At 36.0% G+C, this 26,457-nt stretch overlaps 1 protein-coding gene across 1 annotated transcript in view; it reads right to left on the reverse strand.

The window, feature by feature from the left end:
• LOC141324268 (protein shisa-9) overlaps positions 1-26,457 on the reverse strand; it is an 89,988-nt gene that overhangs the window by 32,351 nt on the left and 31,180 nt on the right. Inside the window, exon 2 of the mRNA XM_073833533.1 lies at positions 16,041-16,156. Within this exon, the coding sequence (XP_073689634.1) occupies positions 16,041-16,156 (116 nt within the window). The remainder of the gene's footprint in view (positions 1-16,040; positions 16,157-26,457) is intronic.

The following is a 26,457-nucleotide window of genomic DNA, read 5'->3' on the forward strand; positions in this document are numbered from 1 at the left end:
ATGTAGGCGTTCATAAGCTTCATCAATTCTAGGGAGCTGAGTGTATTAGGCCCTCTCTAGGCCTCCACGCTTGAGAGTTAAGTGCGCAGGTAGCCGAGCTAGCCGTGACAGGTCAGGCTTGGGCCCCAGCGACTTTCACTGAAGCAGGGGTGATGTTCCTTCTTGACTCCTCAATCAGTCAGTTGATCACTTATCCCTCGGCATGGCGGCGTTGGTATAGCGTTCCCATAGTGTCCACCAGGACGCAGCGTAGAGTTCCCTCCGGAAGGGAACGACTAGGTTACGTATGTAACCCCGGTTCCCTGAGGACAGGGAACGAGACGCTGTGTCTCGGGGCCATGCCTCGGGCCCTGCATATGCCTCCGTCAGACAAAAAGATGGTGATGTGCTCACAGGCACCTGTTTTTATACTAGCAGGTGCCTGGTGATGACGTCATAGGCTAGCGCCGACCAGTGTCAAGTTCACTGTTGTTGTTCTATAGCTTGTTTCAGAACCGGTCATGCTGAAGGCAGTTCCCATAGTGTCCACCAGGACGCAGCGTCTCGTTCCCTGTCCTCAGGGATCCGGGGTTACATACGTAACCTAGACGTTTTGCGAGAGAATGCAACAGTTTTATGAGAAAACAGTTTTGCGAGAGAACGCAACAGTTTTATGAGAAAAGAGTTTTGCGAGAGAATGCAACAGTTTTATGAGAAAACAGTTTTGTGAGAGAATGCAACAGTTTTATGAGAAAACTGTTTTGCGAGAGAATTCAACAGTTTTGCGAGACAATGCAACAGTTTTTTGAGAAAACAGTTTTGCGAGAGAATGCAACAGTTTTGCGAGACAATGCAACAGTTTTATGAGAAAACAGTGCTGCGAGACAATGCAACAGTTTTATGAGAAAACAGTGCTGCGAGACAATGCAACAGTTTTGCGAGACAATGCAACAGTTTTATGAGAAAACAGTGCTGCGAGACAATGCAACAGTTTTATGAGAAAACAGTTTTGCGAGAGAATGCAACAGTTTTGCGAGACAATGCAACAGTTTTATGAGAAAACAGTTTTGCGAGAGAATGCAACAGTTTTGCGAGACAATGCAACAGTTTTATTAGAAAACAGTTTTGCGAGAGAATGCAACAGTTTTGCGAGACAATGCAACAGTTTTATGAGAAAACAGTGCTGCGAGACAATGCAACAGTTTTATGAGAAAACAGTGCTGCGAGACAATGCAACAGTTTTGCGAGACAATGCAACAGTTTTATGAGAAAACAGTGCTGCGAGACAATGCAACAGTTTTATGAGAAAACAGTTTTGCGAGAGAATGCAACAGTTTTGCGAGACAATGCAACAGTTTTATGAGAAAACAGTTTTGCGAGAGAATGCAACAGTTTTGCGAGACAATGCAACAGTTTTATTAGAAAACAGTTTTGCGAGAGAATGCAACAGTTTTGCGAGACAATGCAACAGTTTTATGAGAAAACAGTGCTGCGAGACAATGCAACAGTTTTATGAGAAAACAGTTTTGCGAGAGAATACAACAGTTTTATGAGAGAACGCAACAGTTTTATGAGAAAACAGTTTTGCGAGACAATGTAACAGTTTTATGAGAAAACAGTTTTGCGAGAGAATGCAACAGTTTTGCGAGACAATGCAACAGTTTTTTGAGAAAACAGTTTTGCGAGAGAATGCAACAGTTTTGCGAGACAATGCAACAGTTTTATGAGAAAACAGTTTTGCGAGAGAATGCAACAGTTTTGCGAGACAATGCAACAGTTTTGCGAGACAATGCAACAGTTTTTTGAGAAAACAGTGCTGCGAGACAATGCAACAGTTTTATGAGAAAACAGTTTTGCGAGAGAATACAACAGTTTTATGAGAGAACGCAACAGTTTTATGAGAAAACAGTTTTGCGAGACAATGTAACAGTTTTATGAGAAAACAGTTTTGCGAGAGAATGCAACAGTTTTGCGAGACAATGCAACAGTTTTTTGAGAAAAAAGTTTTGCGAGAGAATGCAACAGTTTTGCGAGACAATGCAACAGTTTTATGAGAAAACAGTTTTGCGAGAGAATGCAACAGTTTTGCGAGACAATGCAACAGTTTTGCGAGACAATGCAACAGTTTTTTGAGAAAACAGTTTTGCGAGAGAATGCAACAGTTTTGCGAGACAATGCAACAGTTTTTTGAGAAAACTGTTTTGCGAGAGAATTCAACAGTTTTGCAAGACAATGCAACAGTTTTATGAGAAAACTGTTTTGCGAGAGAATACAACAGTTTTGCGGGAGAACGCAACAGTTTTATGAGAAAACAACAGTTCTGCGGGAGAACGCAAGTTTTACGAGAGAATGCAACAGTTTTATGAGAAACGCAACATTTTTATGAGAGAACGCAACAGTTTTGCTAGAAAACGCAACAGTTTTTTGAGGAACGCAACAGTTTTATGAAAAAAACAACAGTTTTGCGAAAGAACGCAACAGTTCACGAAAGAACTTGACAGTTTTGTGAGAACGCAACAGTTTCATGAGAGAATGCAACAGTTTTGTGAGAGAAATGCAACAGTTTTATTAGAAACGCAACAGTTTTGCAAGAGAATGCAACAGTTTTGTGAGAGAATGCAACAGTTTTACGAGAGAATAGAACAGTTTTGCTAGAGAACAAATGTTTTTGTGAAAGGCTGCAAAGTTTTTTTGTGAGAGAGAGCGAAAAGCATTAAATTTTTTTTTCCTTCACAGCTCATATTTTTTTTCCATTACAATGTCCCCTTAGGAGCTCCATAATATTTCAAGGTTTCTGAAGCATGCAAGTCGTATTGACCACTTTTACAGTATGATGAGTTTGTGTGCTTTTTTAAGCTTGAAAGCTCCAGCCTATAGCTATTCATTTTAGCACAAAAATACAGTCTTCAGAATTTTTGTTTTTTAACGAAATTTTATTAAGAAATAAAGTCATTTTGACTTTGTATTATACACTACCCCCCCCCCCCCTTTAAAATTTAGAAAGGTTTTACAATGTGTTATCTTGTGTTGCTAAATGAATCTAAATCAGACACAGCTTTTGCAGGATTTGACCCTCTGTTTTCCACAGAGCAATGGAAAACAGCTGGATTTGAGGACATCTGAAAACATCTGTCACATGTACGAAGGTCAGAACAGATGAGTCTTACCCACACACATCCCGCCTACAGCTTCTCTATCTCAGCAGACATAATTTTTGGAAAGTCACATTCTGTATTAGATTTTACCTCAAACACACTCGTGGCTTTGAATTTCATAGTTAACACATGTACGGTATAAACTAGGGGTATTAATACAAACCTCATTCTAATATGTAAAATAGTGGTAAAATGTGGAAACATTTAGTTCAAATGATCATAGGGATAGTTCTCACGTCATATGCTATATCAAGCTCAAGAAATCCGCACGACCCATCCCCTAAATTTCAAATATTCTCAGTTATCACTGATAATCAATCTTTCCCTCCAACAGTCATAACCTGAATCAATGAGGCCGTTTCTGTAAATATGAACACATTTTTCATTCTATGAATGATTTGTTTGTAAGTCAGGCATCACTATTTCTCACATCAACACACTAAAGGTTATTGCATAACTTCAAGAAGACTCAGAAGACTTTTCTGGTGCTTTTGTGTCTTTTTTGAGGCCTAATTTACTGTGAATGGAAAAGCGTGAAAGGCTTTTATGCTCAACAGATGCAGTTTGGAAGGGCACGAGGGTTCAATGTTCAATTTTGAGTGAACAATCCCTTAAATTGTGTAATTCCAGAAATGTCAGATGAAAAGTACATTTTACCTGAAAAACACAGCAAAAAAGGTACTCGCCATGTATGCATTCTAGGGTTAAAGACATGTTTTAACTGAAACACACATACATACGTCATCCTGCTATGCTTGACATTTCGGTGTCTCTGCTCAGACCACATGTACTATCTGCCTTGTGACATTTAAACCTCTTTCAGACGGAAGGAGAGAGGTTGAAAGGGCGATATTTTCCACTGTTCTGGGTTTTTCGTATTTTCGGGCTTTCCACTCCATTTCCTAAAAAGCATATCTCGACCCTGATCTCTAGCTCTCTTTCTCCCGCTCACTCATTGTCCATGTAACTGCCGTTCACCATTATACTTTTCTCTTTCTCCTTTAATCATACTCCTTTCACATAGGCTTCAATGCATGTTTGATTGACATATTCTACTACAGCTTTATGATTGGTGGTGCATTTGTAGGAAGGAAGGTTCCTGTTGCTAAATTGCCATGGCAAAATGCCGACTTCAGTCCCTCCAAAGTGCCTTGAAGTAACTTTAACTGAATTGCACAGTTGCACCAGACCAAAGTATATTAAAGTACACTCCTTTGTTAGCTTTGGACAGGGATTGGAGAGAATTCACAATCCATTTTTTTTTTTTTTTTTTTATATTTACCATATTTTATAATAATGTATCTTAAGTAGCACTGGTATACTTGTAGCAACAGCCAAAAATAATACATTGTATTGGTCAAAATTACAATTTTTTTTTAATGCCAAAAATCATTTGGATATTAAGTAAAGATCATGTTCAATGAAGATATTTTGTGAATTCCCTACCGTAAATATATCAAAACTTAATTTTCGAGTAGTAATATGCATTGCTAAGAGCTTCATCTGAACAACTTTAAAGGTGATTTTCTCAATGGTTTTTTTTTTTTTTTTGCACCCTCAGATTTTCAAATAGTTGTATCTCAGCCAAATATTGTCCTATCCTAACAAACAATACATCAATATATACAAGCTTATTTATTCAGCTTTCAGATGACTGGACTTGGAGGTTGTGTGAATATATTAAGAAAAGGGAACATCTATGACCAACCTTCACTAAGTCTGGTGTGCAATGGCTTTTATTTAAAGCATTGATTTCAAATATTGTCCTGTTGCAACACACAAATAGTCAATTCCAAATATTTCCCTTCCTTTCTGACCTTCAAGACATCTTCAAACATTTTATTTGATCTTTTTCTTTGTGGAGTATCTGTCCCCACATTTTCTAAGATGACCTTTCAGCGGTGACATGCTATATGCAGAAGGTCATGCTGTAATAATCTTATTAATTAGGAGAAATACAAAGGGCTTTAATAGCCTTGAGATCCTGCCAGGGCAAAACATCACAGAGAAGAATAATAACAATAATAAAACAGATGTTTAAAGAAAGTGTTTCTTCCTGTGGTACAGTCTCTACTACATTTTAAGAGTGATGCATTTTTTTTTAGCAGGATCCAATGGTGTTTCGGGTGATTGTTTACTAGCAATGTTTCTTTTTTAATTTTATTTTATGAAATTTCATTTTTTGGCAATAGCTTAGAAAGGTATGAGCACTTCTGAAGTCACATATGAGTTTTTTGAGCCTTTTGGTTTTATTTTTCAGTAAACATATCTTTAAAACCTTTAAACAAGATAAATGTACTTGAAAAGTAAAACAGCAAAGACTTGCATAGCATAGATATTAAGACTTGTTTTCAGAGAAAGTATCTTCAATATAAGTTTATTTTGTGTTATTGTGCTGGAGCCTTTACCTTGAAGAAAAAAAAAAACAAAAAAAAAAAACAAGAGCAAGACAAAATACACTCATATTAAAGATTTTAAAGTCTTAATATCCTATGCAGTGTTGCTTCTCAAGTACATTTATCTTGTTTAGAATATTTTTTTTAGATATTTGACTACAAACAACACAAAAATGACTGTGAGGACTAGTATTTTTGCAGTGAGTTTCCGTGAGAGACTATGATGGCCGCTAACAGATCCTGATTACTGGTTCTGTAGCCAGTTTAGCTTTAGGCTCAGCGCAGAAATCACCTCTGATCTGTGGCAACATCAAAAGAGTTCAGATCAGTGAGCATTACAGCAGGCCTCAGATCAGTTTAACCCTGTTATGAAGACGTGTCAGCGATGAAACGAATGCTCTGTCCTGCTGTGGCTTTGGAATATTGGGGTAATGTCCTGCTGCTTGTCTGCTGTGTTTAGACCAATCTGAGTCTGAAGAGTGTGTGTTTGTGTGTGTGCCCACAGCTGCTGGGGTCAGCGGAAGGGCGCTGGAGGCGTTTGGTAAGATGAGTGTGATCAAACTTCCACTTCATTACACTTTACACACACGATGCAGGGACAGTAAATGTCTGGCCAGTCACACTGGTGCAGATTCTCAAGGGCGTAAGTGAAAAGTACTAAATCAATATCTGCCATAAATCCATATATCTATATCTATATCTATATCTATTTCTAAATCTATCTAAATCTAAATCTATCTATAGTAATTACACTACCAGTCAAAAGTTTTTGAACAGTAAGATTTTAAAGAAGTCTCTTCTGCTTCTGCTTCTCTATTTGAATATACAGTCAAGCCCGAAATTATTCAAACCCCTGGCAAATTCTGACTTAAAGTTACTTTTATTCAACCAGCAAGTTTTTTTTTTTTTTGATTAGAAATGACACAGGCTTCTCCCCAAAGATAATAAGACGATGTACAAGAGGCATCATTGTGGAAAAAAATTATTTCTCAGCCTTTATTTACATTTGAACAAAAAGTGGCAGGTCCAAAATTATTCATACCCTTTGCAAACTGTCACAGTCGATGGGAAAATCCAAAGTTCTATACCATTCCAAATAGTCCAAGCTGTTCTAAAGCATCCTAATTACCCTGATTCATTGGGAACAGCTGTTTTAATCAACTCAACAGGTGAAAAACAGAAGCTCTCTGCTGTTGGTTTGTGGACAGTCATGGCTAAGACAAAAGAGCACACTGAGGACTAATCAGACTAACATTCAGATATGTGGCTCAAAAACATTTTTTATTATGTTGAAAACGGGTGAGTAGATTTTTTCTGGTTTCTTTGATGAATTGAAAGTTAACAAGTACAGCATTTATCTAAAATAGAAATCTTTTGTAACATTATAAATGTCTTTATCATCACTTTTGATCAATTTAAAGCATCCTTGCTAAATAAAAGTTTTAATTTCTATAATTGCTTTCCCAAACAAAAATCTTTTAAATGGTATAGTGTATAATGTTACAAAAGTTTTTTTTTTTTTTTTTTCAGATCTTTGGATCTTTCTATTCATCAAAGAATCCTATAAAAATGTATTCAACGGTTTTAAATATTGATAATAAAAATGTTTCTTGAATAACAAATCAGCAAAATTATTTATGAAGGATCACGTGATACTGAAAAATTCAGCTTTGATCACAGGAATAAATTACATTTTAAAATATATTCAAATAGAACGCAGTTACTTTAAACAGTAAAAATATTTCAAAATTTTACAATTATAGATCAAATTAATGTAGGCTTGGTGAGCAGAAGAGACTTTAAAAAACATTAAACATTTTACTGTTCAAAAACTTTTGACTGGTAGATTTTAATTTTTTATTATTGTAAATTTCAAATAAGTGTTTGATGGTTTCAAGTCTGCATTTATTTGATTAAAAATGCAGAAAAAGCTAAGATTTAAAAATATTACAATGTAAACTTTTGTGTACAGCTGCAGTCAAAATTATTCAGTCCCTTAACCTGCGAGACATTGTGCTGCCATGAAAAAAACTATATATTCAACCGAGGCATCAGTTTATTATTATAGAAAGTTTATTAACAAATATTTGAGCGATTCTGAATATGTAAAGTTGATGAAAAATGACAAAATAAAATTGTCTCTAAAGATTCATGTACAAAAATGTAGTCAACATGTATATGTGTGTCTTTATTATAATACTATATGACTTCACAAATGTACAGTTTTATAGTATTAAATATATAATAACACAAATTTACATTTTTAAATGTAAGAAAATTGTAAATAATGTATTAAATTTCACATTTTTGTAATATTTATTTATTGTTTGCATTTTGGCAACAGAAATCATAATTTAGTCTATTATGATATTACAAAAAAATCATTAAAATTGCCCCCAATCTTTTATCTTTTTTTGTCTTGTTGAAATGTATCCTATTTATGAATTATTCATACCACCAGTGCTAGACTGCGGTTACAGTAACAACACTGATAAAAATATACTCCCAGACATATGGAGACTCGCGTCATCACTCAACACACACACATTTTGATGTGATGGATGTTTTTCATGGGTGGTCTGTCGTACAACCCACCTCGGCCACACACACACACACACGCACACACACACACACTGACACACTCATGCTGCCCGCCAAAACATGATTGGCACATATGGCACAGAGCCTTTTTCTCTTGCACGCACACAAACAACGCAATGTCTCATCATCAAATGCAAACAGTGTGACAACTCATGCTGTTGCACTCATTAGCTGCACATATGAAGCATTTTGCACTCAGCCAGACCCGTAAGATCTGCATCTTTAGAAATGCAGGAAAAAACATGCTTATATCAGCAGTAAAATCTCTGCGTAAGAGATGTGTCTCTCCAGAGCAGGTAGAGAAACTGAAGTGTTTTTGCCTGAAGGCGGTTCCAGAGGCGTCTGGCTGCTCGGCCAGACAGCAAAGATGAAGTATAAGATTTACTGTAAGATGAACATGAACATCTCTCCACCTGTCACAAGCAAGCTGTCAATCACACACACAAACTCATTTTTTGAAACGTGTAGTTGAAAATGAAGTCAATTTACTGTGGTTTCATATTTGTCTTCACAGCTGGATGGTGGAAAACGTTTTGAAATCCATGTAAGCTACTTTATTAAAAATACAAATCTAAATTAGACTGTAAAACCATTACTCTAAGAGGTTAACTTTTACCTGATCCACTCCACCTGATAAAATAATGCCAGTGTACCAATGTTGCCAGATTGATTAAAACATCGATTTGAAGGTCTTTATTAACCCCCTAGAGTCGTGTGAAGTACTTTTAGGATGGAATGACACACTTTTTTGGACTTCCAAGTCTCAACACCCATTATGCGGGTGTAGCAATGTTGCCAGATTGATTAAAACCAATAAAACTGATTAATAATGTAGATGTTACCATATGAACTGCATTTTTAAGGTTGCCTGACACAACTTTATACTTTTGCCTGACAAAAATGTATATTTTTCTTAGATGAACGCATCGATTTGAAGGGTCTTTATTAACCCCCAGAGTACTTTTAGGATGGGTGGACACACTTTTTTGGACTTTCAAGTCTCAACACCCATTTAACGGTGTAGCAATGTTGCCAGATTGATTAAAACTAATAAAACTGATTAATGATGTAGATGTTATCACATGAAGTGCATTTTTAAGGTTGCCTGACACAACTTTTGGACTGTAGAACCCAAATGTACCTTTTAAGGGATAGTTCACCCAAAAATGAAAATTATCCCTTGATTTACTCACCTTCAAGCCATCCTAGGTGTATATGATTTTCTTTTTTCAGACGAATACAATCGGAGTTACATTAAAAAAATGTCCTGGCTCTATAAAAACGTCTAAAAATGTCCAAGCTTTATAATGGCAGTGAATGGGTGTTGAGATTTTGAAGTCCAATAAATGGCATCCATCCATCATAAAAGTACTCCACATGGCTACTTCATGAACTGTCATCTCTAGCTTCGCAAACTTTGCATACGACAAAAGTAAAGTTTTAAAAATGTATATTTTTCTTACACTACACATTTGCATCAGATAGTCTTTATTAACCCCCTAGAGTCATGTGGAGCACTTTTTATGATGGATGGACACACTTTTATGGACTTCCAAGTCTCAACACCCATTTAACGGTGTAGCAATGTTGCCAGATTGATTAAAACTAATAAAACTGATTAATGATGTAGATGTTATCACATGAAGTGCATTTTTAAGGTTGCCTGACACAACTTTTGGACTGTAGAACCCAAATGTACCTTTAAAGGGATAGTTCATCCAAAAATGAAAATTATCCCTTGATTTACTCACCTTCAAGCCATCCTAGGTGTATATGATTTTCTTTTTTCAGACGAATACAATCGGAGTTACATTAAAAAAATGTCCTGGCTCTATAAAAACGTCTAAAAATGTCCAAGCTTTATAATGGCAGTGAATGGGTGTTGAGATTTTGAAGTCCAATAAATGGCATCCATCCATCATAAAAGTACTCCACATGGCTACTTCATGAACTGTCATCTCTAGCTTCGCAAACTTTGCATACGGCAAAAGTAAAGTTTTAAAAATGTATATTTTTCTTACACTACACATTTGCATCAGATAGTCTTTATTAACCCCCTAGAGTCATGTGGAGCACTTTTTATGATGGATGGACACACTTTTATGGACTTCCAAGTCTCAACACCCATTTAACGGTGTAGCAATGTTGCCAGATTGATTAAAACTAATAAAACTGATTAATGATGTAGATGTTATCACATGAAGTGCATTTTTAAGGTTGCCTGACACAACTTTTGGACTGTAGAACCCAAATGTACCTTTAAAGGGATAGTTCATCCAAAAATGAAAATTATCCCTTGATTTACTCACCTTCAAGCCATCCTAGGTGTATATGATTTTCTTTTTTCAGACGAATACAATCGGAGTTACATTAAAAAATGTCCTGGCTCTATAAAAACGTCTAAAAATGTCCAAGCTTTATAATGGCAGTGAATGGGTGTTGAGATTTTGAAGTCCAATAAATGGCATCCATCCATCATAAAAGTACTCCACATGGCTACTTCATGAACTGTCATCTCTAGCTTCGCAAACTTTGCATACGGCAAAAGTAAAGTTTTAAAAATGTATATTTTTCTTACACTACACATTTGCATCAGATAGTCTTTATTAACCCCCTAGAGTCATGTGGAGTACTTTTTTATGATGGATGGACACACTTTTTTGGACTTCAAAGTCTCAACACCCATTCACTCGCATTATAAAGCTTGGAAGAGCCAGGACATTCTTTAATATAACTCCGATTGTATTCGTCTGAAAGAAGAAAGTCATATACACCTAGGAAGGTTCAAGAGTGAGTAAATCATGGGTTATAAAGTTTTAAAAATGTATATTTTTCTTACACAAACACATCGATTTGCATCAGAAGGTCTTTATTAACCCCCTAGAGTCATGTGGAGCACTTTTTATGATGGATGGATACACGTTTTTGGACTTCCAAGTCTCAACATCCATTCACTGCCATTATAAAGCTTGAAAGAGTCAGGACATTTTTTAATATAACTCCAATTGTATTCGTCTGAAATCAGAAAGTCGTAACCTAGTATGGCTTAAGGGTAAGTAAATCATGGGGTTAAATCAATGTTAATTTTTGGGTGAACTATCTCTTTAATAACCTATACGTATTTTAAGAGCGCAAAGTTGCATTCCTGCAAAACGGTGTTTGTGGGTGATTGCCAGGCCATAATGACAATAAGCTGCATGATATTATTAATGTCCGCAGCACAAACAATGTGGGTTGGGCTACACGCCTGAGTTTATTGCTTTGTGTTTATACTCACCTGAGCTATGATTAAATTGTGATCCTGGCTGTTGTAAACATCACTAATAACAAATATAATTGGAAATATGATAATCATAATGATGCTTATTTAAAGCGCACGCTTTTGCGAAAGGTCATGACCCTGGGATTTGTTAAGCTGGGATGGAAGGATGATGAAAGAGGGGGAGACAGTTCCCTCATTCAGTTCTCATTCTCCTGTCTAAACATCGCTCTAATTCTCCTTTCATTCGACAGCCTATCACACCCACACCATTCCTCTCCCACACTCATTCATCTTTCTTCTTGTCTCATTCGCTCTTTCTTTATTCCTCCCCTTAGGTCTTTTTCCTCCCCTCCTATTTCTCTCTTACTATTTATTCATTCAATCTCTGTCTCATTTTCCTTCTATTTTTCTCTGCCAGGTTCTCTCACCTGGGTTTCTTCATTCCTGAAATCTCATTTTCCTTGCTGTGGAAAGTGGTTCTCAAACTTTTTCAGGTGGTGGACTTCTTCAACAAAGATTGCAGACCACTTTACACTTCAAAAAATAGGGGAAACCATCAACTACCTCAAGAATTACCTACAGTGCAAGAAATTGCCCTTGACATTTTGGAAATTATTTTTTTTTTATCTGAAAAGAGCATAACATTTATACTTTTATATACTGTTATATTATTTATTTTATATATCCTTTTATATTATTTACAGTTGAAATCAAAAGTTTGCATACACCTTGCAGAAACTCCAAAATGTTCATTATTTTACCAAAATAAAAGGGTGTTGTTACCTTAATGATAAACAGCTGGGTTTCTTTTTGTCCTGAACAGCTAAACTGAAAATTCATTGGTTTTTCAGCTTTTTTTTGTGTATTTGAACACTTTCCAACAATGACTGTATGATTTTGAGATTCATCTTTTCACATTTAGGACAACTGAGGGACTCATATGGAACTATTACAGAAGGTTCAAACAATCACTGATGCTCTAGAAGGAAAAACAATGCATTAAGACCCGGGGGGGGGGGGGGGGGAACTTTTGAACAGAATGAAGTTGTGTACATTTTTGTTATTTTGCCTAAATATCATATTTTTTCATTTAGTACTGGCCTTCACAAGCTACAGAAGATACTTACATGTTTCCCAGAAGACAAAATAAGTTAATTTTACCCATATATTCAAATTTAAAAGTTTTCACCCCCCAGCTTTTAATGCATTGTGTTTCTCTCTGGAGCATCAGTGAGTGTTTGAACCTTCTGTAATAGTTGCATATAACCTCAGTTGACCTCAGGGTGAAAAGATGGATCTCAAAATCATACGGCCATTGTTGACATCAAATACCCCCCCAAAAAAGCTGAAAAATCAAAGAAAACCACTTTCATCACCTCATTTCTATCTTCCTCGTCCTCTCAAATCCATGCATCCGTTCTTCCTGACCACCTGTGCCGACATGGGTCTACCTGTCACGACTCTTGAGCTGTATCTGTGTTAATATCCAGATGGATCCTTCTTAGACCCTTGTGACCCTTAGTGCAATCAAGCTGCTTTAATGAGCACTTAATTAAACTCTTATTGAAAAGGGGGATTTAGAAAAGGAAGAAGATAAAAGAAGTACGAGCAGAAACACTGGCACAGTGGAAAATCTCACACTCCCAAGGAAAACTAACACCTGTGATGAAGTGTGTGCGTAAGATGGAGAGATAAATGGGTCCCTAATTCTCAGACAGAAGGACAGTGTGTTCTTGATCAGCAGGTCTTGGCTGAAGTTTCTTAATTATGCCTTAATTAGCACAGTTGCTTCGTTAAGCCACGTCCTCTTCCAAGACAGAGAGGGAACAGCAGTAGGACCTCTCATATCCGCAAATTTAATTACTCCCTCATTCCGGTTCATTACCCTCACAGGGTCAAAAGGTGATGGCCTTTCAAGCCTCAGTGTGTTTGCAGAGTTCCGTCAATAATGTTGTCGGCCATTGCGTATCTGTTGAACATTTAATGGGTCAAGATTGCAAGAACATTGGCTGGACTGCAAAGAGAATGCGAATGTACTAAACTGAACATTACGTTTCCAATTAATTAAAGAAAACCAAAGTGTAATTGCTGCACCTCTAGTGGCACCAAACAGAATTACAAAAATAAAAGTCGTTTCCTTGATTAAAAGGTGGTGATTTGTGATTGCTAGGGTGTTCTGGGGGAGAACTAGGTTGTTTCTTACTAGCTCATGTCTTCAAGCACTTTAGGTTCTATTACAGACAGTGTCTCCGTCTTTATGATTTTTTTATCCCCTTTTCTTGCAAGAAAAAGTCTGATTGCATAAAAGTACACCTCTTCTCATCAAGACTAAATTGGAGGTACAATCTGTGCCCGTAGCACATTTCAGAATGAGTTGCACGGCTCAGTTTATGACTTAGAGTTAGGGCAGTGTAATTTTATACTGCAAAAATAAAATATGTTAATAATTAATAGAAAATGTAAAATAAAATAAAAACATCTTAGAAAAGTGTTTTTAAAAGCTAATAAAAATGCACATAATGAAATTACGAACACTTAACTAAAATTAATACTAAAATTAAATAATTTAAAAATAATATTAAAATAAAATATTAATATACAGGCTAATTCAAAATATTAGTAAGTACTATATTAAATTAAAAATAAATATACGGGGAACACTTTTTTGTCTTGTTTTCCAGTACAAATATCTTACATTCTTAAATCAATATACATTTACTTGAAAAGCAAAATTGCTTCCTTTATTTTTTTCTGTATGCTCCTATATGTCTATATACTCTTTCTATATGTTTTTTGTAAAATAGACTAAATTAAATTTAAATGACTTTATGCTTTATGCTTTAAAAGAAAAATCATCTGACAGTGGGGTAAGACAACAATAATTTAAAAGTGCTTCTCAAGTAATTGTATATTGATTTAATAATGGTTTTATATTTGTACTGGAAAAAAAGACAAAAATACTGAAGAAGAAAATCTTGCACTATGCTATTTAAATATAATTACAGTATTTATTGAATTATCTTTTGGAAACTTGAAAAAATGGAAACTTACAGAAATATAAAAATTACATAAAAAAATTTAATAAATAAAATATTTATTTATTTTCATTTAAATTTTGTTATGTAATTTTGTCATTAGGTGTTGTTGTTGGGTTTATCTTTAGTACTTCAACTTGAATGCCAAGATATCTGCCATCTAATATTTATATTTTATTTTAGCTTTACTTTAATTACAGAAAATAATAGAAGCAAAATTACTTTCTATATTTTTCCTATATGTTTCCTTTATATTTTCCTTACTATATGTTTCTGTAAAATTGATCAAAATTAAATGGCTTTATAAATAATAAAAAAAATAAAAAAAAATAAATAAAAAAATCTGACAATGGGGTATTTTTTTTTTTTTTAAGTTCTGTTTCTCACCTCATTGGCAGACATTTTTACTGGGTTTAAGCATAAAGTCAATTAATTTTAATACTTTTTTTTCCAGATAAAAGACTTATGTCATTGTGCTTAATAATTGTATCCTGATTTAATGATGATTTGATATCTGTACTGGAAAAAAAGACAAAAATACAACAAAAAAAAACTGATACTGATACTGAAAATACTGTTATTTATATACTAATACAGTATTTATTAAATTAGCTTCTTTTTTTCATTTTAAATTTTTTATTTAATCATTTTTATATTTCTATTAGGTTTTTATTTCAGTGTTGTCTTTTTTAGTACTTCAACTTGAATGCTATGACTTCTGGCATTTTATTTCAGCTTTATTGTAATTGCGGAAAATAATTTTAGTTTCAGTTTTAGTTATTAACAACAAAACTGGTTACGGGTTTTAATTAAAACTTCACAGGGAGTTTGATTGACAGACGATCTGACAAATCATAAAGCAGAATCTGACATGTTTTGTCACACAAAAAAACCAGACAGGAGAGTAAATTAATGTTGATGGACTTAAACTTGAAAAATGGTGTGTATTGAAGTCTTTTCACTGTTGAAACAAGATACCTTCTGATGTTCATTTATGTTTATTTCATGCTAGTGAAGAGGAATTAATGACGCTTGAACTAAGTCGCTACAGTGACACATTAAAAAGCCATAAAACAGTATTTATTGTTAAAATTTCTTAAAAATGACCAAATTTGAAAGCTTTGTTTCATACCTAAAGTAACCTGCTCTGTCTTGTCTGTCGGCAGGTTGTCAGTTTCCTCTTTGCTTTGCAACGTCTTTTTCACTGTGTGAGAACATGATGTGAGAGCGCTATGGCTTGCCAGACATAGCAACAATGAAGGAGGGCAGGTCTTTGCAAAGAGCCAATTGGTCAGTCAAACAGATAATCCCGCCCCCAAAGTGGCACTATTGGTTGAGGCAGTGATGCCATGCAAGTGTTTTGAAAGCACCACAGTATCAAAATCAACTACAGTTAAAGTTGTCAGTGCATATTAAACTGGGCTATAGAAAGTATTTCAACACATCTTCAGGGCTCACATCTGAGCACTGGCAACGGAAGCACAAATGCAAGCAACCTGTCAAGGCCCCTTTTTACCTGAGCATTGAATGTTTGACGTTCATTATATTTTATTTGACATTCATTATATTCCCTGAGATTCATCTCAGCAGAGACTCTGAAGCTCTGACTCACCGTTGTTGGTGCGCATTGACCTGCCAGAGATGCCGTTGGATCCGATAGGGTGGTGGCCTCCTCCTCTGTCCACACCTCCGGGCTCGCCTGGCTGCTTCAGCAGTTCCGTCAGGGCCCTAAAAAGAGACGGGTTTGTACACCATCAGTTACTCAGCAGGGCACTTGGCAAATAAGGGTGAGCGATACAAACCAGGCATGAGCCCAGGCCAGTGTTTTGCATTCGGTCCAAGTCACGTCTCACTAATTCAAGTCGTTTGTCTTCAAGTCTTGGATACCTGGGATTACGTGCCTTGAGGAAAGGAATGAACTTGAGATTTAGCGCGGTTTTTAGTTGTGCTCCTGGAGTGCCGAAGATTAATTTCTGGAAAGATTTAGGACATTGCAAAGTATTTTTAACTATTTTCTGTAAATAAATGTTTCAATTATGCAATAAAGTGATTAAAAACTGCAACGGCTGCAAATTGAAATTGAGGCAAACACTTTTCACTGTCAATTAAAATGAGAAAAGTCTCATTTGAAAGCGATTACAGCAGATCACAGCAGATTAGTGTAAGTGAACAGTACGGTTTCTAATGTTTCTGCAACACATTAAGTATCAGCACAGCAATGACCTGAATCAATACATAAATGTACATGTTCACATAAGAGTGATACATAGTTCAATGTTGCATTTCAAAATGTATTTAATTCCTATAAATGGATCTTTTGAATCAAAATTGTTTAAAACATCCATCACACAGATCCTAGCCGGGGGTGAAAACTTTTTGAATTTGAAGATCAGGGTAAATTTATCTGATTTTGTATTCTGGGAAACATGTCTGCAGCTTCTGAAGGGCAGTACTAAATGAAAAAAAATATTATATTTAGGCAAAATAAGAAAAATCTGCATTCTGTTCAAAAGTTTTCACCCCCCAGCTCTAAATGTATGGATTTTCCTTCTGGAGCATCAGTGAGCGTTTGAACCTTCTGTAAAAACCAAAGAATTTGTGGGACCTGAAGGACTTTTCTGAAGAACAGCAGGCAGTTTAACTGTTCAGGACAAACAAGGGAGTCATGAACAATTAACATTAAAAAAAACAGCTGTGGATCATTCAGGTAACAACACAATATTAAGAATCAAGTGTATGTAAACTTTTGAACAGGGTCATTTTTATAAATTCAGCTATTATTTTCTCTTGTGGACTAAATGTAAACATACATATAGACTATATTCACATATAGTCTTAGTAATCTTTTGGCATTTCAAATGTCATTCTGTCTACACTATGCTTTCAAAGAGCGTTTCAATAACTGCCCCAACTGTCCTTGGCTCTCTCCCTTCCTTTGTTCACTAATTCCTGTTCTCACCTTCAGAATGTATCCAAAGCCCCCACTGGGAGCTTCAGTGACCGTAACCTTCACCAATCGTCCAGTCCTGAGCCATCTTTGAACTCTCAGGGCTGTTATAATGTCTTGCTAACCCTTAACTAACAACCAACCCTCTCAATGCATCTATCCCCAACTGGCAAGTGCTCAAGTGGTTGCATTAAAATTGAGTAGGTGCCCAGGAAGTGCAAGCGTGACCTGATTCCATTGCAATTCAAAATAATTCTGCTCGGCTGCTCTTCAAGTTTCTGTTATTTCCCTCGTGACATCATTGTCTCAGTATTCACTATTCCACAGGCTGAGGTTCAGGGCAGGATGGAACCTTGGGACTTTTCTAAAGCAACAGTTGCCAGGAACGCTGGGCTAAGGCATACGAGAAGGGTCTGTCTCTTTCATGATAACGACCAGGAGAATGAGGCACTCAGCTCCGGCCAGCTCTCTGCTGTATGCTCGACTGATGTGCTGCTCTGTGAATCATTTCTACTGTCTTCTCAAAGCCCCTACTGGCCACACAGGACGATGGTTGTCTACAAACTTCCTGTCCCTCTAGTGAGCTATATCATATCTAGCCCTTTGGTGGACCTGAAGATATATATATATTTTTTTTAAGCAATACATAGATATTAGACTTGTTTTCATATATTGTATCCTAAACATAACTGCATTTTGTTTTACTGCACTGGCAGATTTTTCACGTTTAAACTTATTTGAAATCAGCCAGTGCAGTAAGACTAAATACATTTTTTTCTGAAAAATCTAAATATTTCATGTTGTTTTGTTTCTCAAGTCAATTTATAATTTTGAGATATTTTAAATAATAAAATATTAGGAAAATAAGACAGAAAATGCTTTTAAATATCAAACAAGTATGGAAGCCAGTTTCTGCCACTGAATAAAAAAATTAAATACAGTAAGGTAATTGTGACTTGATCTCACATGTCAGAACTGTAAATACTAACTCACAATTCTGAGAAAATATCAGTCTTTTTTTCCCTCTGAATTGGACTTTATAACTAGCAATTGCAAGTTTTTGTATTTCAGAATTGCGAAACCGAAACTCGCAACTGTGAAAAAGAAGCCAGAAATATAAGATATAAACTCACAATTCTGAGAAAAAAAGTCAGAATGGCGAGATATAAACTCACAATTCTGAGAAAATATCAGTCTTTTTCCCTCAGAATTTGATTTTAAAACTCGCAATTCTAAGAAAAAAAATCTGAATTGTGAGTTTATATCACGTAACTCTGAGAAAAAAAGTCCAAATGGCAAGATATAAACTTACAATTCTGAGAAAATATAATTCTTTTTCCCCTCAGAATTGGACTTTATAAATATTGTTTTTTGACAAAACATTTCAGAATTGCGAAACAGAAACTTGCGATTGTGGGAAAAAACCCGGAACTGTAAGATACAAACTCGCAATTCTAAGAAAAAAAAAATCTGAATTATGAGTTTACATCACGCAATTCTGAGAAAAAAGTCAGAATGGCGAGATATAAACTCAGAATTCTGAGAAAATATCAGTCTTTTTTCCCTCAGAATTGGACTTTATAAATCGCAATTGCAAGTTTTTGACAAAAAATGTCAGAATTGCGAAATAGAAACTCGCAATTGTCAGAAAAAAAGCCAGAACTGAAAATACAAACTCGCAATTCTATATAAAATATAAGTCTTTTTTACCTCAGAATTGGAGTTCTGAATTATGAGTTTACATCACGCAATTCTGAGAAAAAAGTCAGAATTGCAAGTTTATATCACAGAATTCTGAGAAAAAAAGGCAAAATTGTAAAAGATAGTAAAAAAAGTCAGAAAGTTGAGATATTAACTCGCAATTCTGAGACAAAAAATCTAAATTGCAAGTTTATGGGTGCTTTCACACCTGCCTTATTTAGTTCGGTTGAATCGCACTAGAGTTCGTTTTCCCTCTTGGTGCGGTTCGTTTGGGCAGGTGTGAATGTAGCAATCGCACTCGAGTGCGCAACAAAAGTGGACCAAAAAAGCGTACCGAGACCTCCTTGAAGAGGTGGTCTCGGTACGCTTTCAAACGAACACTGGAGCGGTTCGTTTGTGGTGAGACCATGAACCGAACTAGAACAGACCCGACCGCAAAAAGTACTGCGCCTTTTTGGACTAATCCAGCTGCCGTAGTCCGCTGCGCTGTTCATTATGGGATGAGGACAGTATTTGTTGACAGTTAGCGCTTTAGCAACATAGCCCCATGACAGCTCGCGGAAACCAACTCCAAACTTGGAGTTGTGAGGAGGTGCGGAGCCTCATAAATTTGGTCTGATGATCATATAGGTCCCAACTTTCGAAAACTCAAAAGAACATCACAATCTTTCTCATTGTTTAAGGGGCCGTTCACATGTCGCGCCTAAAAACGCCTGTACAGCTATGATAAGCTGTTTCTCCAACTTGTCAATGCTTTCAATGTTATTAAGGGAAAGGATGAAGCTGATTGGTTGGTTTATGTCACATGACCTGCGGTGCGCTTGCAGCATTCTGAAAAGTTGCGATTTTTTATCTCGATGCGGCGCGTTCGCGAATGGAAAAAACGTGCGCGTCGCGACCACGTCGCTTCCATTCTGAGCGCGCATACCGCGCGTCTACATTTGAAATAACGAGCTTGAGCACGCAAAAGACGGGACATGTGAATGGCCCCTAACAGTTTAGAAAATACGTTCAACACAGTGATCTATATAATTCTCTATTATAGATCAGTGGTTCAGTGACACGATCTGGCCAACGAGTGAGGTGAATGTTGTCACATGACTGCATTTTAGTTCGTTTCAACTGGTTCGGACCAGAGCAATCAGTGTGGTGTGAAAAGGACCCAAAACGGCAGAAAAATGCTACAATGTATCATCTGTTGCTCTTGGTCCGGACCAAATGAACCGAACCACAGATGTGAAAGCTTAATAAATTTTATAACTCACAACTGAGAGTTTATATTGTGCATTTCTCACTTCATTTCTCTGAATTGCAAGTTTATATCAATTCTGAGAAAAATTTCAAATTCGTATCATGCAAATCTGAGGGAAAAAAAAGTCAGAATTGTGAGATAAAAAGTCGTAATTACCTTTTTAAGTTTTTATTCAATGGCAGAAACAGGCTTCCATAGTTATGTTCTGTTTGGCTGCATAGTTTAAAATGAATTAAAAAGAAAATAACTATCAAATTTAATCACCAACTCATACAGATGGTTTTATTTAATCGATTCCACATATTTAAGAGCAATTCCACGAACTGCAAAGTAATTAATCATTGATGTCAGTTAAGAGAAATTCTCTTTGAACTCCAAAATTGGTTAACTAAAATTGATGTTCTTTTTACCTGATTCAATTATTAAAAAGGGTTGTAAGCTGAAAAATAGGCAGTAGAGGACATTTAGCCATGGTTCAGCATAATCAGTGGGCACAGTTTGTTCTTAGTGAAGAATTTAATGCAGATTTCCATTGGGAAATTTAGTTGGAAATATGCATTTAAAACAAACCTGATGTGATAACTGATTAAACTGACATGTCAGATATTGATCTTGAATTTGCACGGCGCTAGACCTAAACCAAACACTTTGATTGATCTCTGGTGACTCAAGGTTGTAGGAACGTGGCAACATGATCATTAAATGCATCTCATGTTAGTCTTTCACAGTTGCTCTAAAGAGAATGCTTCTTATGTCACGATCACATGTAAGGATGCACAGAGCATACATACATGCAATTTGAGAAACACAGACACATGCTTTATTCATCTGCTCCCAGCTGTGTTCACCAAGAATATCTCCGTTCACTTACTGTTCTGTCTCGCAATTAAATATTTTAAAAAGCTCAATCTGTTTCACCTAGGGCCAGTTTTTATTCTTCAGAACAGAGCAGCAATCAACCGTCATTCAGCCATTTATTGATAGAAAATGATCGTTAATCATCCTGATGGTCTTAACTTCCTGGGGTGTTAATGTGTTTGATGAATGAATTTCTGATTGGCCATACATATGCTGGATTGGATCACGCGAGTGTGTATTAGAAGAAATTATGTGAGAGATTTCCAATCTTGCTGATGTTCTCCCAGCATGTTCCCTTTTCATTACAGAAACATGTGGTCTTTAATTAAACCGTTATTTTTCAGCAAAATCCCTATTAAGACACTCCAGTGGTAATCACAGGTGGAAAGACTAACTGCAGGCGTCCCAAATCAGTCTTAAGTGCCCCCAACTGGCTCCTAAACTCACTTTAAGACTCGGTTGGGAGCGCTTTGACAAGAGCTGGTAGGCCTATACGCTAGATTCCCTTCTAATCAATGTAGTCACTCAGCAAATCTCTCAGAACAGTTTGGACCAGCTTACATTTTAGTGACACGTTTTTTTGATCACAGTTTGATAAAAAAAAAAATCTTCATTTTAGTTTATTATAATGTTCAAAACTAGCACACCAAACTTTTTACCACTATCCAGTTTATATTCAAAATTAATCTTTTATTGATTCAAATGTATTTTAAGCATACTGTAAAAGCATGAAATACAATGTGAAAACTTGTCTTGTGATACTAATAGCATATAATTGGTACAAGTTACTGTGTTGTGAATTAATAATGCTTTTTATTTAATTTTCCATGTTTTTAGGATAGTGTTTAGGATATTGCATCATGTGTAGCATGTTGTTAATCCAGTGCTTTTTAAACAGTGTGAGTTTGCATTTAGACTAGCATGCAACTGTTCAAATTAATTTGCTTCAGGCTGTCCAAATGTAAGCTGTAAGATTGCTTATGTTGTAGATAAACTGCTTAATGATTAATCATTTCAGCTAATTAACCTGCTAGCAAAGAAGATCAGTGATCTTTAGTGCTTTCGGAGCAAACTACTTTATTGATAATTAAAATAAATTAGTTATGGTTGTCAGGATTGTGCCTGTTCTGTTCAGTGTTTCCTAGTGTTTTCCCCCCTCACTTGAACTTCAGTTGGTTTTTCCCTTTGTCTTCCCCTGTTACTCTGTGTCATTTGGTTCGTTCCCACTTAGCTTTGATTTGATTCACCTGTCTTGTTACCTTGTTTATGACCACGCCTTGTTTTCAGAGTATTTAGAGTCTGTGTTTGCACTCCCCGTTTGTCCGTCGTTGACTATGTTACATTTTTTCCGTTTTGCTCCTGGTTTTTGTTTGTTTTGTATTATATTCAGTGTTTTATTTAATAAACTGTTCTTTTTGCATTTACTCCGGTTCGCCTCCTCCATTCTCCACTCCACAACCCGCCAGATTGTGACAATGGTCATGATGCATCTTTTTATGGGAGCCTATTTTTGCCACAAAATAAAAAAATAAAAAATGTAATTATGATTTTTTTTTATCTTACAATTCTGACCTTGTTTCTCCGAATTGTTTCAGTCTTTTTTCCCCTCAGAATTTGACTTTTTAACCCGCAATTGCAAGTTTTTGAGAAAAAAGTCGCAATTACGAGAAAAAAAGTCAGAACTGCAAAATACGAACTTGCAATTCTGAAAATAAATCTGAATTGTGAGTTTATATCATGCAATTCTGAGAGAAAGTCAGAATTGTAAGTTTATATCACGCAATTCTGAGAAAAAAGTCAGAATGGAGATGTATAAACTCACAAATCTGTCTCTTTTCCCTTAGATTTGGACTTTATATCTCACAATTGCAAGTTTTTTGTTTTTTTTTAAACCTCAAAGTTCACAGTTATTGATTGTTTGTTTCTGCCAAAGAATAAAAAATAAGGTAATTATGATTTTTTCGTCACAGATGTGAGTTTATATCTCACAATCCTGGCTTTTTTCTTAGATTTGCTAGAAATATATATTGAATTGTGAGATATAAACTTAGACCTGCAAGAAAAAAAGTCAGAAATCTTGGATAAAAAGTATTTTTTTTATTCTGTGGTGAAAACAGGCTTCCATATCTGGTTATGCAAAAACTATTTACATTAAAATGCAACAAGATGGTTGCAGCTGGTCATTTAAAGGGGGAACCCTGGGTATTAAGACTTGCATGGCTTAATATAAAGTAAATGATGTCTCTTCCTGAAATATGTAGTAGAAAATCCACATAGTTTTTTATATATTTTGGACTATGAGGGGTGCCATTATTTTAATGACGTTAAATGGTTGTACTCCATGAGCTACTGGCGCTACCTGTTGCTATTTTTACCGCAACACAACTCAGAAAATAAAATACTGGTACGATGCCACATGGTGTGGCTTTTGGTTGTAATTTTCAGTCGAAGAGCAACAAGAGAAGCAATGTAAGTCTTCACTGCTTTTCTAGTGATAAGAAGAGGAGAGAAGAATGGGAAGATGCCTGTGGACGAATAAAACTTCCTAAAGACCTGCGTCTTTGTACTCTCTACTTTAGCCCTGATGCCTTTGAGGCTTTTAGTCGACCACAGCTACTGAAAGAGCTTACAAATGGCAGAGACAGGAAACGCTAGATGCCATCCTGACAGGATGTAAACATGCCGACACTTGTCATGACGCCGCAGCCACTGAATGAGTTTCTCAGCACTGATTTCACTCAATATCTAGAGCCGTTTAGACTCTTTGTGAGGAAAAATCGATGGTACGGTATTTGGTTTAAGCCCATGCTTATATCCATCGCATTTTATTTTCCAAGTTATGCAGGTATGAAAATAACAACAGGTAGCGGCAGTAGCTCACAGAGTGCAACCATTTGACGTCATAGAAATAATGGTGCCCCCATAGTCCAAAATATGTATACAGCGATATGGATTTTTTAAAAATTTCTTTTGTTTTTTACTACATATTTTAGTAAGTGCCATAATTTACGTTATATTAAGACATACAAGTCTTAATACCTTGGATTTCCTTTAAGCTTGAGTAAAACAGTAATTTTTTCAGCAGGGTTAGCCTGGCATACAACCATTGTTTCATTATCAGTAAAGTTTAAAGCATCCATAACATCCAAATATATTTCAGCAGAGAGTTTTGTTTTTAATCTCGTCATGCATTGGGAATCAGTTAGCTGAAACTTTGAGCTGGTGAGGCAGATGGTTCATAGTGGCCCGGTTAGCTACAGGGCTAATGCTGCTCCAGTGAGAGAGACTGTATGTGTATGTGTGGAAATATGTGTGCTTGTGTGTGTGTTTCTGGTGCATTAGCCATTAGCGATATCACAGTGGGGGAAATATTTGGCCCTGATGTGCCTGACACACTACAAAGAGCCTCAGATATGGTTAGCAGCAAACTAGAGACTGCGTGTGTGTTTGTGCGCTAATCTGCGTAAAAGAGACCTTTTAGTTTCCCCCTCTTGTCGTTTCATGAGAAATCATGTGGTCTTGTTCAAGGTCGTCTGCTTGGATATAAAATCATTCAGATGTCAGTGCATGTATCTGTTTTAGTAATCTATGGGCGGGAAGGGAAGATTTGCTGGGTAACGGAAAAGCAATGAAGTTTGACATCCTTCCCCTCCTGACTGATTTTCTGTAGAAACTCAATAACGCCTGACAGCAGCAGATTCTCCCTGCTGACTCCAGGAAATTTATAGACTCTCTGCTTATTAACTAAACTTAAGACAAGAGCATTGCGGGGAAATCTTGAAAAATAGACATGTATATGTCTATACATGTATATACATATACAGTTGAAGTCAAACGTTTACATACACCTTGTAGAATCTTATCAAATTAAGAGGGATCATACAAAATACATGTTAATTTTTTATTTAGTACTGACCTGAATCAGACATTTCACATAAAAGACGTTTACATATGGTCCAAAAGAGAAAATAAGTTGAATTTATAATAAATTACCCCATTCAAAAGTTTACATACACTTGATTTTTAATACTGTGTTACCTGAATGATCCTCAGCTGTGTTTTTTGTTTCGTGATAGTTGTTCATGAGTCTCTTGTTTGTCTAGAACAGTTAAACTGCCTGCTGTTCTTCAGAAAAGTCTTTCAGATCTTTCAGCATTTTTGTGTTTGAACCCTTTCCAACAGTGACTGTATAATTTTGAGATCCATCTTTTCACACTGAGGACAACTGAGGGACTCATATGCAACTATTACAGAAGGTTCAAACACTCACTGATGCTCCAGAAGGAAAAACAATGCATTAAGAGCTGGGGGTGAAAACTTTTGAACGGAATGAGGATGTGTAAATTTTTCATATTTTGCCTAAATATCATATTTTTTTTATTTAGTACTCCCCTTCAGAAGCTATAGAAGATACTTACATGCTCTCCAGAAGACAAAATAAGTCAAATTTACCCTGATCTTCAAACTCAAAAATGTTTCACCCCCTTATTGCATAATTTTTCCTTCTGAAGCATCAGTGAGCGTTTGAACCTTCTGTAATAGTTGCATATGAGTCCCTCAGTTGTCCTCAGTGTGAAAAGATGGATCTCAAAACCATACAGTCATAGTTGGAAAGGGTTAAAATACACAAAAATGCTGAAAAACCAAATAATTTGTGGCACCTGAAGGACTTTTCCGAAGAAAAGCAGGCAGTTTAACTCTTCAGGACAAACAAGTAAAGAATAAAGTGTATGTCAACTTTTGAACAGGGTCATTTTTATAAATTCAACTATTATTTTCTCTTGTGAACCTTATGTAAACATCTTTTATGTGAAATATCTTATCTTGTATAAGTTCTAAATACTTTTGCCTTAATAAACACAAACAAATACACCTGTGACTTTGTCATTGATATTCTTACCTAGATGTACAATTTAGGTTTTCTTCTGTCTTTTTCAAGTAGCCCAGTTGAAAAAAACACCCTGAAAACACTTGGTCAGACTATTCATGTGCACTGCTTAAAGCCCTAGTGTAATGAAACTTACACACAGTTCTGTCCCTGGGGATGTTTGTGTGTGTGGACATTTTGGTGGATGAACTGATATAGATCACCTATTGGAATTGGCACAGGCATCTCAAACACACATACACACGCTCACAGTTCAGCACAAGTCATCCAAATGCCATGATCATAGGTCTGTTTTCTAGCAGCCTGTCCTCATCTCTCTGTGTCGTTCTGCTGTTATCTGCACATGAATGCAGTCGTTTGTAGTCTCTTGTCATTCTTCTTCT

The sequence above is a fragment of the Garra rufa genome, chromosome 1, assembly GCF_049309525.1.
Source record: "Garra rufa chromosome 1, GarRuf1.0, whole genome shotgun sequence".
Taxonomy (NCBI): domain Eukaryota; kingdom Metazoa; phylum Chordata; class Actinopteri; order Cypriniformes; family Cyprinidae; genus Garra; species Garra rufa.